This window comes from Eleginops maclovinus, chromosome 10 (assembly GCF_036324505.1).
Source record: "Eleginops maclovinus isolate JMC-PN-2008 ecotype Puerto Natales chromosome 10, JC_Emac_rtc_rv5, whole genome shotgun sequence".
NCBI classification, from domain to species: Eukaryota; Metazoa; Chordata; class Actinopteri; order Perciformes; family Eleginopidae; genus Eleginops; species Eleginops maclovinus.
In genome coordinates, this window is record NC_086358.1 from 19,994,505 (window position 1) to 20,009,840 (window position 15,336).

Sequence of the window (15,336 nt, forward strand, 5' to 3'; positions counted from 1 at the left end):
GGTAACGATGTAACGTAACTGATTACTTTTAATTGATAGTAACGTTGTAACCTAATTAACTACTTTCCAACGTAACTATACCCAACACTGATCACAATGATGTCTCTCAAGCAGAATAACCATTTCTTCAGTCTTATTCACCAACCACCTACACCTCTTTACTTCATACCTCCTCCTACACACTCCTGCTGCTGGGGGTGGGGGGGGGGGGGGTTGACCTAGGTCAGTGATTCCTGTCTCTATTATATGATGGTCCCATTGACATTGGGGAGCTAATTAGCAGTTATCAGCTGAACTTGTGTGCCTTGGCACTCAGAGTGTTGAGGATGTCGGCTGCTCTATGATCCCTGAGCCTCTCACTGAAGATGGAGACCTCTCACACACAACAAAGGGAGGGGGGGGGGGCACTGCCACCGCTGACAAGGAGCCAAGGAGCGCATTGTTGTCTCTGCAGGATAATTGGATTGTTAATTGTTGGTGAGTTGTGGGTTCTTGAGCTGAACATTGTGAAGATTGCATGTGAAGACCCAGGGAGCGGGAAAGGGGGGAGCACAAAGACTGCTGCTGGGGTTGTAGTAAAGTTCGTGAAGGATCTATTTTAATGCGCAAATACTCCCTTGTCTTGTCAAAGTATTATCAACTAGCGTAAAATAGAACCCAATATGAACTAGAACATTGGTTGATTGAAATCATGAAAAAACCTACAAAATCTCCACTAAATCCATATTTGACATAATTGGACTCCACCTCATCATCAACTAAAAAAAAGAGGGTATGCAGAAATACCATCATTTGGCATATGGATGGTGCTGTATATGTTTGGTTTTATTTAAAGAAATCTCTCCATATTGTTCACTGTGTGTCTGCCTGCTTGTTGTAGGAAAAGGTGGATTATTATTTGATTGGGCAGATACACTAAAAAAACTGAAACGTTGACTTGAATTAAATGTATTATGTCAACAGGTTTCACATAGCTGTGTTAGGTTAGTCGAAAGCGATAATATTAAGTTCAAATACAAATATTAGGTTCAACTTAATATTATTGCTTACTACTAACCTAATACAGTTAGGTGATATTTGCTGACATAATACAGTTAATTAAAGTCAACGTTTCAGTTCTTTCAGGCTGGTGATCCTGAGGGCTTTTTCCCCCCGATTAATCAACCCCAGGCCTCGTCTCAGTACAGATCTCAAAGCAAAACCAAATAACATACAGGTGTAAAACAACTAGGCTAAACGTACCAGTTCTTCTTCTGATTACTGTTATGAAAGCCAGACAAAAGCTCTCAGAGCTATGACTGATTATAGTGTCGGACACTCCATGAATTACTTTGGCCAGGTACATTTAGTGATGTGGTAAACATCTGCACTTTTATGAAATGTGTAACTCCTCAAAGCCGTCAGAAATATGTTGAAATGTACAGTATGAAAAACAATTCATGTAAATACTAAATAATGATGTCTGAATCAAAAAGGAGATTCACGAAAAGAGGCATTTCATTAATAACGCTACCAAATGTTTTTATCTTAATTGACTTTGGAATGAATATGATCCGTGATTACTTTACCCATCATACTTGGGGTCGAAGTTAGCCGGTTAGCTAAGTTACACACCTGAGCCCTGCTTTTAGTTATTATTCCCCTCCTAAACTGTATTTGCAAACAGTAGGCTACCAGCTGGATTTCTTTTGATACAAGAACAACAGTAAATCTGAATCTTCTGCAATAACATCTCGTTTGAAGTGTTTCGTAAACCTGAGCAAAACAGATATTGATGCCGGTATAATGACATCTTTGGATTAGTGGTCAACTGACCTATGACATAAGTTTCATCAGCCTGAGAGGGCACTGTCACTCCTACATTTTCAGTCCTGTTGAATTTTACACTCTCTGTCCCATCTGTGTGTTGTACATGTGACCTGTCATGTTGTGTTCCACCACTGAATAAACCAGGTCTGCGAGTGTCGGAAAATCCTGTCCATGCAAGGATTCGTTATATTTCCAAGCTCAAAACCATTACAAATCACGGTTCATGACATGTCAAACAAGAAAATCAAAGGCAGCAGTAAACATCTGCACACTTACCTTCATGAATATTGACACTATGACCAGTCCATTGGGGCTTTTAGCAGCTTCTGTGTAATTTGTGTACAGCTCATGGTTGTAGTGGATCAGTTGAACCTGGAACATGAGGAAAATAAAATCATTACTTTGATATTCCCATATTTACATTACTGTGTTGAAGTGTGGGGCAACACTTACATTAATAATTTAAAACCTTTAATTATGTTACAGAAAAAACTGTGAGAATTTTGCATAATGTACAACCCAGAGAACATACAAACAAATTATTTATGGAGACAAGGCTGTTCAAATGTAAAGACTTAATAGAATTACTGACGGCTTTAGTTATGTATAAAGCAATAACAACAATATTACCAGAACACTTGGATGAGTATCACAGGAGAAAGTTTAATTTTGAACATCAGTTTACACATACTACTTTAAAGCAGATGTGTGTCTCTGTAGTTGGCGTTAAAAAGGTGGAATTGTTTGACGAACGATTTAAAGGCTGTATGAACATTTCTAAGTTTAAGTAAATGCATAAAGAAAAAGTAATCAGACAATATAAGGTAGAAGTTTGATTGTGATCTGGTTGTGTGTATTTGTAAGCTACTGTGACTGACAGAGTATAGCTTTTTATTTGCCTTTTTTTTAATGGTTATTTCATTTCTTGATATATGTTTTTTAAGATGGGACGGGTAAAATAAGATGTTTTTCTCCCTGCTCCTTTCCACCATGTGCTACAACATTTGTGGTAAGTGTACATGTTTTGTTTGGTAAAGTTTGCGTGTTTTGTTTTAAAATAACTGCAAAGTGTAGAATAAATAAACAAATTAAGACATTTTTTAAAATAAAAAACAAAATGATGGGACATTTGGCCAAACAACATTGTGAGGGTGGACACACGGTTGATCCTCACAGTGAGGACAGAAGAGTGGAAACCTTGGAGTTGAGTAGCCTTGCAGGGAATCTATCTCATTCAAATAATCTTTCCCCTCTGCTACATCATGTCAGATGATTTAAAAGGGAAAATCAATACAGGATCAGATGTCTCCTGTGGATTCACGGAGACACTAATGGAAGGAGGAACATTTGTGTACTTGGAGCAGATGTGGACTGAAATAATAAGAGGGACATAAAGAAGCGAAGATTCTTTCATGGTTAGATCCAAGGCCGGCCTGCTTTCACAGCATGAGCATAATGTCTCTCTGAGGCATCATCCTGCCACTGAAACACTCCTGCCTTTCATGATGCCTGGACACCCAACATCTAACTGCTGAAAGAGGAGCCCCGCTTTTAAAAGCTGTTTTGACAAAGACTACATGAAGCTCAAAGCCAGCAAAGAGGAAAGTGTACATATGCATTTTTTAAGTATACTTTTAGAACATTAAAGCATGGAGACATGTCCCAGGAGAGACAATACATACTGATATACACCTGAACATCAGCAGGAGAGGACTCTTTAAAGTAGAGACACTACATACTGATCTACACCTGAACATCAGCAGGAGAGGACTCTTTAAAGTAGAGACACTACATACTGATATACACCTGAACATCAGCAGGAGAGGACTCTTTAAAGTAGAGACGCTACATACTGATATACACCTGAACATCAGCAGGAGAGGACTCTTTAAAGTAGAGACACTACATACTGATATACACCTGAACATCAGCAGGAGAGGACTCTTTAAAGTAGAGACACTACATACTGATATACACCTGAACATCAGCAGGAGAGGACTCTTTAAAGTAGAGATACTACATACTGATATACACCTGAACATCAGCAGGAGAGGACTCTTTAAAGTAGAGACAATATATACTGATATACACCTGAACATCAGCAGGAGAGGACTCTTTAAAGTAGAGACACTACATACTGATCTACACCTGAACATCAGCAGGAGAGGACTCTTTAAAGTAGAGACACTACATACTGATATACACCTGAACATCAGCAGGAGAGGACTCTTTAAAGTAGAGACGCTACATACTGATATACACCTGAACATCAGCAGGAGAGGACTCTTTAAAGTAGAGACACTACATACTGATATACACCTGAACATCAGCAGGAGAGGACTCTTTAAAGTAGAGACACTACATACTGATATACACCTGAACATCAGCAGGAGAGGACTCTTTAAAGTAGAGATACTACATACTGATATACACCTGAACATCAGCAGGAGAGGACTCTTTAAAGTAGAGACACTACATACTGATCTACACCTGAACATCAGCAGGAGAGGACTCTTTAAAGTAGAGACACTACATACTGATATACACCTGAACATCAGCAGGAGAGGACTCTTTAAAGTAGAGACGCTACATACTGATATACACCTGAACATCAGCAGGAGAGGACTCTTTAAAGTAGAGACACTACATACTGATATACACCTGAACATCAGCAGGAGAGGACTCTTTAAAGTAGAGACACTACATACTGATATACACCTGAACATCAGCAGGAGAGGACTCTTTAAAGTAGAGATACTACATACTGATATACACCTGAACATCAGCAGGAGAGGACTCTTTAAAGTAGAGACAATATATACTGATATACACCTGAACATCAGCAGGAGAGGACTCTTTAAAGTAGAGACGCTACATACTGATATACACCTGAACATCAGCAGGAGAGGACTCTTTAAAGTAGAGACACTACATACTGATATACACCTGAACATCAGCAGGAGAGGACTCTTTAAAGTAGAGACACTACATACTGATATACACCTGAACATCAGCAGGAGAGGACTCTTTAAAGTAGAGACACTACATACTGATATATACCTGAACATCAGCAGGAGAGGACTCTTTAAAGTAGAGACATACTGATATACACCTGAACATCAGCAGGAGAGGACTCTTTAAAGTAGAGACACTACATACTGATATAAACCTGAACATCAGCAGGAGAGGACTCTTTAAAGTAGAGACACTACATACTGATATACACCTGAACATCAGCAGGAGAGGACTCTTTAAAGTAGAGACACTACATACTGATATACACCTGAACATCAGCAGGAGAGGACTCTTTAAAGTAGAGACACTACATACTGATATACACCTGAACATCAGCAGGAGAGGACTCTTTAAAGTAGAGACACTACATACTAATATACACCTGAACATCAGCAGGAGAGGACTCTTTAAAGTATAGACTCCCAAACTGTATGGTGGCTGTCAACACTGCCAGACTAACAGTGATTTAAACAGTTTTTTGTTTGTGTTTGGTTTCTGACGGAAACATGCAAGTTGATGTGTTGCTTAGTCTGATATTTTTAAACAGTTGTTACTAAACCACTTGCCACTTCCTGTTTCCTAAATCAGCAGAACGTACAGCCAACTACAACAACCTTAAGCTTCTGATTTATTGCCTTTATGTATCATTGTTGAACAGTTATAAAACAATGCACTGCTCTGAATGTTAAGGCAGTTAAGAACGTATTCCAAGCACAAAGTGCTGGTAATGATTCCAGATCTTTCCCAAAGACTCTGACGCTTTCTCTCCGCGCATCCAAACATTTCTCATCTTCACTCATCAGCAAAGGCACTGTACTGAAGGATATAAATAAACAAATGTAAGAGGAGAATAATTATGAAATGCTCGATTGGGGCAGCACAGAGCGACAGAACGTCTATAAATGCAATCAAGGCGAGAGAGGAAGTGATTAGAGCCCCGCGCTGATCTGATTAGATTTTTAGGTGAGAGCGTCAGTGGCAGCCAATAGAGCTCATCCACACTCCCTCCTATGACAAATTGCACAAAGTTTGCTGCTAGTGGGCAATAAAAGGCCAGTGTGGGCCATAATAAAATGAGAGTGTCTGCCAAATGGAGAAGAAAGAAGGGCGATATGCAGAACTGAAGATGGAGAAAAGAGAGGTGGTAATTAGCTACAGGAAGAGATTAAATAGAGGAGTGTGTTGCACCACATCATTCATCACACACACACACACCTCCACCCATCTGAGGATACATTAACACTCTGTTCCTGCTGCCTACTGAGCAGACTGTTATGAAGACAGGGATACAGACAGGTTATATAATAGGGTGTGACAGACATTACAGAGTTTGTACAAATGAGGGTCTGGGTCCACTTCATCGAATCATAAGGCTCTGTAGAATCTGCTTATCACATCTAATGGCAGGCCGTGGTAGGAAATGGATAAGAAGATAGAAAGATTTATATACAGCTCAAGAGACTCACTGCACTGGAAATAATGCTGCTCCAAAAACAAGTAAAAATGTAATGAAAACAAGGTGTTTTAGATTGTAATATGTTCAGAAATCTGCCAATAGAACAAGTGAACATTAGCTTGGTAAGAAAGTGACACTATACAATTACAAAGGTAGTTGTAAACGAATTGAGAGACAAAAAGAAAGGGTATATTGCACATTTAAATATATTTTATTTAAGTTATATTGCACAATAAGGGTATACAGTCTACACTGAAAAAACAGAAAAGTTGATTTCAATTAAATGTATTATGTCAACAAATTTCACGTAACTACACTTTAAAGGTCCCCTATTATGCAAAATGCACTTTTTGATGTCTTTTATACATAAATATATGTCCTCAGTGTGTAAGGAGACTCACTTACTGTCAGAAAATACAACCCTCTCTCTTTTACTCCTTACTCACATCTCTAAAAACAGGGGTACAAACGAGCTGATCCAGATTTGCGTCGGTTATGACGTCATAAGGGAAATGTGGGCTGGCTTTACATTGAACTCCTGGCAACGTCCCGCCCACGTGACACGTCCCAACCTATCGTCCGCAATATGCAGTCGGGAGCTGAATCCCCTCCCCAGCCCCTCTGTGTGTGTGTGTGTGTGTGTGTGTGTGTGTGTGTGTGTGTGTGTGTGTGTGTGTGTGTGTGTGTGTGTGTGTGTGTGTGTGTGTGTGTGTTCAGCAGGATGTCTGCAGGAGGGACTTAGAGTAGTTGTATATATAATACATATAATGTCTCTATTCTAGTGGTAAACACTGAGAAGTGTTTCAGAGATAATGCTGGATGTGGTTTGAACATAATATGGTGTTTATTAACGGCAGCGTTTAGCTGAGTTTATCCGTTAGAAACCTCTCTTCAGTGGAGAGATCATGACGCTCCAAAGGGGGGTTAGGGTTAGGGTTAGGGTTAGGGAAGGAGCGTGGCCAGCTTCAGCTCAGCTCAAATTTAAAGCAACAGTCACAGAATCATTACTTTCGAAAACGGGGCTGAAACAGAGGGATAGCGGACATGCTAAAATCAATGATCTGTTTGGTATTTTGCGCAAAACACGTCAGAGACATGTTTTTTTTTATATATTTGAGACCTATAATATATGCCATAAAAGAGCATAATAGGAGACCTTTAAGTTAAAAGCAATAATATTAAGTTGAACCAAATAGTTTTAATATTATTGCTTCTGGCTTTAGGACGACACTGCATGGGATTAGAAAGGGTCACTTTTATCACCCTAGGCTGTTTATGTGTGTGTGGGGGTTGTGGGTGGGGGGGTCCTGACAGCCTCTTTATAGCATGATGACTGGCCTGGCCCGGGGGGGCATGGACATATGAAGACAGTAAGTCGATAGTGGAAGAGAGGCGTTCAGCGCTAAGGGTGAAAGGGGGCTTTAGGAAATGATGCTCTCCATCTCCACCCCCACTCCTTCAAATGAACTGGAGCGGTGATCCATAAACTAACAAATGGACCAGGCCAGCTCCCCACACACACATCACACTGCGATTATGCCTCTGTAGACACCTGGCTCAGCATTTGCATGTTTTACTTGTCAGACCGACCAATCACACTGCTCCTCCTCCGCGCCGACACTGATCCTGATACAAAACCAGTTCTTCACTCAAGTTTATTTCAGCGAGTTTGTTTTCTCCAGAACACAACGTACAGAGAGTCTGATGTGATTTGAATGCAGCTTGCCACAATTAGCACACCACACAGCGTTTGAAAAAATATGCCTTTAATAAAGATTAATGGTAATTATGGGAACAGAAAAACAAAAAAACAAAAACATCTCACATCTAAAGCTCTGTGACCAATATTCTGTGATATTACCTTAATGTGATTTTCCCTGTTTAAATAAAGATTCGTCTGGGATCCATGGGATTCTAAATGTGTGGAAATCTGTTTAATGCCATATTAAATATAGCTGGGTCAGTCTGGAGGGGCTAAGACACTTTTTTCAAAGTATTTATCCTAAGTGAATGTTTTAGCACCATATCATCTTTATTGTATTTGTATTTTTCTTTGTATTTTTGATAATCTATTTTGTATTTATCTTTTTTTAAAAGCATAATTTTTTGTCCATCCTCATGTTGTTTCATCAGGCCATTGCAAATTATCTTGGGTTATAAATGTGGCAGGGGTTCATGATTTACTTTGATCTATAATCCGTTAAATAAACACAATAAACACAGAAGGAAATCTATAAAATAAATGAAGAAAACAGGTGGATTATCTACAGAGTTGAAGTAAGCATCGTTTGATGTCCTTGAATGCACCAAGGAAACCCGTTGGTGTCAGAAATGTATCAGATTGAATAGGGGTCGGATTAGACTGAATAAGTAAAAAAAGATGTTGTTTTGTTAATCAAAGGATAACTGGATGTGGTTTTGTCAGTGTATAAAAACCTTTCCTTTCCAAGAACCAGCACCTTATCGTGGTGGAGAGGTTTGTGTGCCCCAATGAACCTGGGGGCTGTGTTGTCTGGAACCTTGTGTTCCTGGTAGGGTCTCCCATGGCAAATTGGTCTCAGGTAAGGTGCCAGACTAAGATTGGTTCAAAAGACCTCATGAAAAACACACATGAAAGCGAGGATACCCGGCCCGGAGGAAGCCCGGGGTCCCCTTCTGGAGCCAGGCCCAGAAGGAGGACTCGTCAGCGAGCGTCTGGTGGCCGGGCTTGCCACGGAGCCCGGCCGGGCACAGCCTGAAAAAGCAACATGGGCAACACCTCCGCTTCCCCGTCCCGCGGGCCTACCACCTACGAGAAACAGCGATGGGGTCGGGTGCGCTGCCAGAAGGGTGGCAGTGAAGGCAGAGGGTCTCGACGGACCAGACTCAGGCGACAGAAGCTGGCTTTGGGGACGTGGAACGTCACCTCTCTGCGGGGGAAGGAGCCGGAGCTTGTGCGGGAGGTGGAGCGTTACCAGTTGGATCTGGTGGGGCTCACCTCTACACACAGCGTCGGCTCTGGAACCTTACTTCTTGATAGGGGTTGGATATTCTTCTCCGGAGTTGCCCAAGGTGTGAGGCGCCGAGCGGGTGTGGGGATACTCACAAGCCCCCGGTTGAGTGCCACTTTGTTGGAGTTTACCCCAGTGGACGAGAGGGTCGCCTCCCTACGCCTGCGGGTCATGGGGGAGAAAACTCTTGTGTGTGCTTATGCACCAAACAGCAGTTCAGAGTATTCGGCCTTCTTGGAGACCCTGAAAGAAGTCCTGTATGGGGCTCCTCAAGGGGACTCCTTAGTCTTGCTGGGAGACTTCAACGCACACATGGACAATGATGGAGACACTTGGAGGGGCGTGATTGGGAGGAACGGCCCCCCTGATCTGAACCGGAGTGGTGGTTTGCTACTGGACTTCTGTGCTAGTCATGGATTGGCCATAACAAACACCATGTTCGAACATAAGGATGCTCATAAGTGTACGTGGTACCAGAGCCCCCTAGGCAGAAGGTCCATGATCGATTTTGTTATCGTATCATCGGACCTGAGGCCGCATGTTTTGGACACTCGGGTGAAGAGAGGGGCGGAGTTGTCAACTGATCACCATCTGGTGGTGAGTTGGGTCGAGTGGCAGGGGAAGCCTCTGGACAGACCTGTTAAGCCCAAACGTGTAGTGCGGGTGAACTGGGAACGTCTGGAGGAGTCCCATGTCCAGGAGGCCTTCAACTCACACCTCCGGCGGAGCTTTTCAGGCATCCCTGTGGATGCTGGGGACATTGAACCAGAGTGGGCGGTGTTCAAAGCCTCCATTGCCGAAGCTGCGGTGGGGAGCTGTGGTCTCAAGGTCTTAGGTGCCGAGGCAAAGCAGCGGGTGTGGGAGAAGTTCGGAGAAGCCATGGAGAAGGACTTTCGGTCGGCACCAAAGTTGTTCTGGAAAACCGTCCGACACCTCAGGAGGGGGAAACAGGGAACCATCCAAGCTGTGTACAGTAAGGATGGGATGCTGTTGACCTCAACTGATAGTGTGTTAGGGCGGTGGAAGGAACACTTTGAGGAACTCCTGAATCCGACAACTCCGCCCTCTATGTTAGAGGCGGAGCTGGAGTATGAAGGGGGATCAATTCCAATCTCCAATCCCAGGATACTGTGGGAGGTACTGCTGGAGTATGGGGTGAGGGGGCCACTCAGGGCCATCCAATCTCTGTACTCTCAAAGCGAGAGCTGTGTCCGGGTCCTCGGTAGCACATCGGACCTATTTCCGGTGAGGGTTGACCTCCGCCAGGGCTGCGCTTTGTCACCAATCCTGTTTGTGATATTCATGGACAGGATTTCGAGGCGTAGTCGTGGGGGAGGGGGTCTGCAGTTTGGTGGGCTAAGGATTGCACCTCTGCTTTTTGCAGATGATGTGGTCCTAATGGTTTCATTGGTCTGTGACCTTCAGCACTCACAGGATCGGTTCGCAGCCGAGTGTGAAGCGGCTGGGATGAGGTTCAGCACCTCCAAATCTGAGGCCATGGTTCTCAGCAGCAAACCGATGGACTGTCCACTCCAGGTAGGGAATGAAGCCTTACCCCAAGTGAAGGAGTTCAAGTATCTTGGGGTCTTGTTCTCAAGTGAGGGAACAATGGAGCGTGAGATGGGCCGGAGAATCGGAGCAGCGGGAGCGGTACTGCAGTCGCTTTACCGCACCGTTGTGACGAAAAGGGAGCTGAGCCAGAAGGCAAAGCTCTCTTTCTACCGGGCCATCTTCGTTCCTACCCTCACCTATGGTCATGAAAGATGGGTCATGACCGAAAGAACGAGATCGCGGATACAAGCGGCCGAAATGGGATTTCTCCGCAGGGTGGCTGGCATCTCCCTTAGGGATAAGGTGAGAAGTTCAGTCATCCGGGAGGGACTCGGAGGAGAACCGCTGCTCCTTCGCGTTGAAAGGAGCCAGTTGAGGTGGTTCGGGCACCTAGTGAGGATGCCACCCTAGGGAGGTGTTCCAGGCACGTCCAGCTGGGAAGAGACCGAGGGGTAGACCTAGGACCAGGTGGAGGGATTATATCTCTTCGCTGGCCTGGGAGCGCCTTGAAATCCCCCAGTCAGAGCTGGTTGATGTGGCCAGGGAAAGAGAAGTTTGGGGCTCGCTGCTGGAGCTGTTACCTCCGCGACCCTGACGGAAAAGCGGGAGAAGATGGATGGATGAATGGATAAAAACATGAGCTAACCCGGTGAAGGAATAAATAAGGAGTAAGGAATGATATCTGGAATATTTCAGCACTTATTAAAAGACCAAGGTGTTTCATTTTCGGATTACACTGTGAGGTAGCTCCAGCTCTATGTACTGCTTCACTCCTGCCTCTCCCCTCACCTTTTTTGGTTTGCATCACTAATTCATTGAAAGAGAATTACCTTATTATTTCTACCGTCATGGATTTAATTGTGGCGACCTTAACATGATTCCTATAACGCTCTGCATTGACCATACTGTGTCCCTTTACATATGTATTAAAGGGTCATTCTTATTCAGGTTTCATTCAAAATGGGTCTTTAGTTTGGCCATGATTCCGATCATAATAGCCAAATTTAAAACTGATCTGAGATAAGAAAAAGGGTGTGGAGAGAGAGAGAGAGAGCGTGGAGGGTTATTATGATCATTGATCATGAAGATGAGTTGATACCTCTGAATGTTCATCACATACTTCCTTCAACTGCACACGCTCAACTGATAAGAACATCCGTCTGTTTCATGTGCCTGTGTGGAAATGTCGTGTTGCCATGACGATGTGATTGTGTGTGCACTTCTACCTCTATGTCAGGAACTGATAGTAAATCATATGAATACAGATGGATGTGTGTGTGGATAAGACAGTGAGTAACATCAAGGCACCGCTGTATCCAACAAAGTCTGTTTTGATGCTGACTTATTATTTTACATCTGAGGCTTGATCTATGGCCTATCTGTGTGTGTGTGTGTGTGTGTGTGTGTGTGTGTGTGTGTGTGTGTGTGTGTGTGTGTGTGTGTGTGTGTGTGTGTGTGTGTGTGTGTGTGTCTGTGTGTGTCTGTGTGTGCGCGTGTGTGTGTGTGTGATTTGTATGTGCAAGATTATGGTTTATGGCTGTATTTTACTGTATGCATTTCGAACTGTTACTATCGTGGTAAAGGGGAGTGACACACACACACACACACACACACACACACACGCACACGCACACACACACACACACACACACGCACACACACACAGACACACACACCGCAGCATGACACAAGATGTATGAAAGGGTGAATTGAAGATGTAGGCTTTTGAGAGCTAATTCCCCCCCACCTCTCTCCACCCACATGATGCTGTTTCATAAGGATGCTTTGCTTTAAAAAGTTGTAATATTTTCCTCTTTGTTCACGTTTCAAGGACACGCAGAGCCACCACTCATCAGCAGACGGGGGCGGAGGAAGCCAGAGTGAGCCAGAGAAAGAGGGAGATTTTCAGCATTTTTTCGATTATGAAACATCTTATTGGACCTTGAAGCCTCAGAGAGGTGGGGGAGGGCTATCGGGGGAGTCGGCGGGGGAGGAGGGGGATGTTTTTCTCGTTGCTGTTCACTCAGAAACAGTGGTTCCAGAGAGGAGGACACGGCAGAAGGGAATTACATGTTAAAAAAAAACATCCGTTCCCCACCTTCAGCCGGTACCTGAGGTTTATCAGTTACTCTACAGAGAGCACCCACTGTCGATCCATCAAGGGAAATGAAGTTGTTTGGACCAAATGTCATAAATCAAGTGTGTGAATTTGTTTTGATAGATGTGGACGATGAAAGAAGAATATGAATTATTGTACAATTTATATTTATTGTGCGTAATCCAAACATAATAAATGGTGTCCGTTTTTCTATGTCATTATTGCACTCCAATCATTGATAGAGAAATTTGATTTATCTTCACATATTTAATTGTAAACTAGAAAATAAAAAAGCATATAAAGACATACAGACTGCAGAAATGTTCCTATAATGTATGGCAAAATAGAAATTAAGAACATTTAATGGTATATATGATTGTATATATCATATTCTATTTACGTGTGTAAAACCACTCCAATCACACACACCAGACACGATCAGAAGAAGGGACGTATGGTGAAAGGGAAAATAAATGGATTAATCACGACAAATGGATTATGGTTGTGGATTATTTAGTGTGTTGAAATCATACCCCGGTATGTTGGAAGTGGCTCAAGAAAGTTTAAAACCACTACCTAAACCTTTGTGTTTTTTTATGCAAATCAATACATTTATGAAGTAACTGAAGCTGTAATAGAGTGGTGCAGGGATGACATATCTTTGTAGGGTTCCCTCGACAAAAAAGCAATTTGATTTCTCCAGAGGATTTTGGAATATTGTAAAAAATAAGATCTGTGGAAAACTAACCCATATATAAATGCACGTTGTGTTCAGCTGGATAATCTCCACATGTCTACCCTACTTTTATCATTTTCCAATCATAAATCTAATCTCCAGAAGCAAACTGCTAACGTTATGCTATAAAAGAACTACAGACGAGTACAGCAGGGTCGCAGGACTTCAATGTCACTGCTGATGTGTTTAATGTCGTAGAACCAAACATGACCTGTCTCTTAAATTTGTGTCAACCACAGACCTTATTTTGAGCCATTTTCCAAAATCCTACGGAGGAATCCCACTGACTCTGAGACGAGGGAACCGGAAGGGGTCAAATGCCAACTCACCTCTGGGTATTAGGACTCGTTCCTGCACCACTCTATTGAAAAGTAGCGAAGTATCACAACCATTGAGAAATGTACTTCATTACATTACACCTCTGGATTTAAGCAAGTTTTCACTCTACAGCTGAAGACATACACAGACGCCCTGTGGAAATGACTCCACAGCCTCTCCCTCTGCTGCCTGAGGGATGCAGGGTGCAACGCAGCAACAGTGTGACATCACATTTCCAATCTCAGCTGCTAATCTTCAGAGTTTCTCTGCTCCAACACAGCGTTAACTGGCAAACAGGAAATCGGTGAAGGCAAGGGAGAAATAAAAAATACAACCCTGGAGGAAGCCTCAATACACTGTAATGTGTGTGTGTGTGTGTGTGTGTGTGTGTGTGTGTGTGTGTGTGTGTGTGTGTGTGTGTGTGTGTGTGTGTGTGTGTGTGTGTGTGTGTGTGTGTGTGTTTGTGGGTGTCTTTCAGGCTTGTGCTACAGCTCTATCCACCCCAAAGCACATAGTAAACATTTGTTTTATTATGATTTGAATATCAGCTCTCAGACTGAGGGAGGATAAATGATTAGCATTAATTATAATACATTTGCCTGTCAAGACTGCAATTATTTTGTTGCCACACAAATTGGTTATTCATGTAATGGCAGTGGTGAAATGCAGCGGAGTGACTCATGATTTAGTTGGAACAATCAAAGCCAGGGAGCTAATTGTTCTACTCGTCAACATTTTAAATAGTGGAGTGTGTGTGTGTGTGTGTGTGTGTGTGTGTGTGTGTGTGTGTGTGTGTGTGTGTGTGTGTGTGTGTGTCTGACAGTTGAATGTTAACTGTCATCTTGAAGACAAGTTAGTTCCTGCTGAAAGCGCTAATGCAGATCATGTGAAAACTAATTTAGAGCGTGTAAGAAATAATCAATATATTGGAGCGGAACTTTAAAAGATAAATCACTGTTTCTGGACGGATCATATTTGTCCACTTCCGGTAGTAACACAGGATGTTGTTTTTAGCCTCAGATAGCATAAAGCTGAAATTGTTTTGTATATATGAGTAGAGGGAGAAAGACCAGTGGAGTTACATACTAAACACACCGCCTCTACCTCTCACTCATTGATGCTGCAATGATACAGTTGCCTGTTTAATAACTGATAAACCTCAGAAGGATTGCATAATAGAATATTGTAGGTCAGAGCTCCAACACTTCGCTAACAAGATGGCGACGGTGACGTCATAAGAGGACCTGCCCCCGACGACGTCAGCCTATAGAAGAGGATCCAGCCCCCCGCTACCAACCAACGAGAGCAGAGAGCGTCTTATTTTGAAGTTGTTTATTGTATGGTCGGAAAGGGGTGGTTCTAT

General features: G+C 42.9%; 1 protein-coding gene across 2 annotated transcripts in view; it reads right to left on the bottom strand.

The window, feature by feature from the left end:
- LOC134870920 (carbonic anhydrase-related protein 10) overlaps positions 1–15,336 on the bottom strand; it is a 316,734-nt gene that overhangs the window by 21,735 nt on the left and 279,663 nt on the right. For both annotated transcript variants that reach the window (XM_063893449.1, XM_063893448.1), the window contains exon 6: positions 2,086–2,181. In XM_063893449.1, coding sequence (XP_063749519.1) covers positions 2,086–2,181 — 96 coding nt within the window. The remainder of the gene's footprint in view (positions 1–2,085; positions 2,182–15,336) is intronic.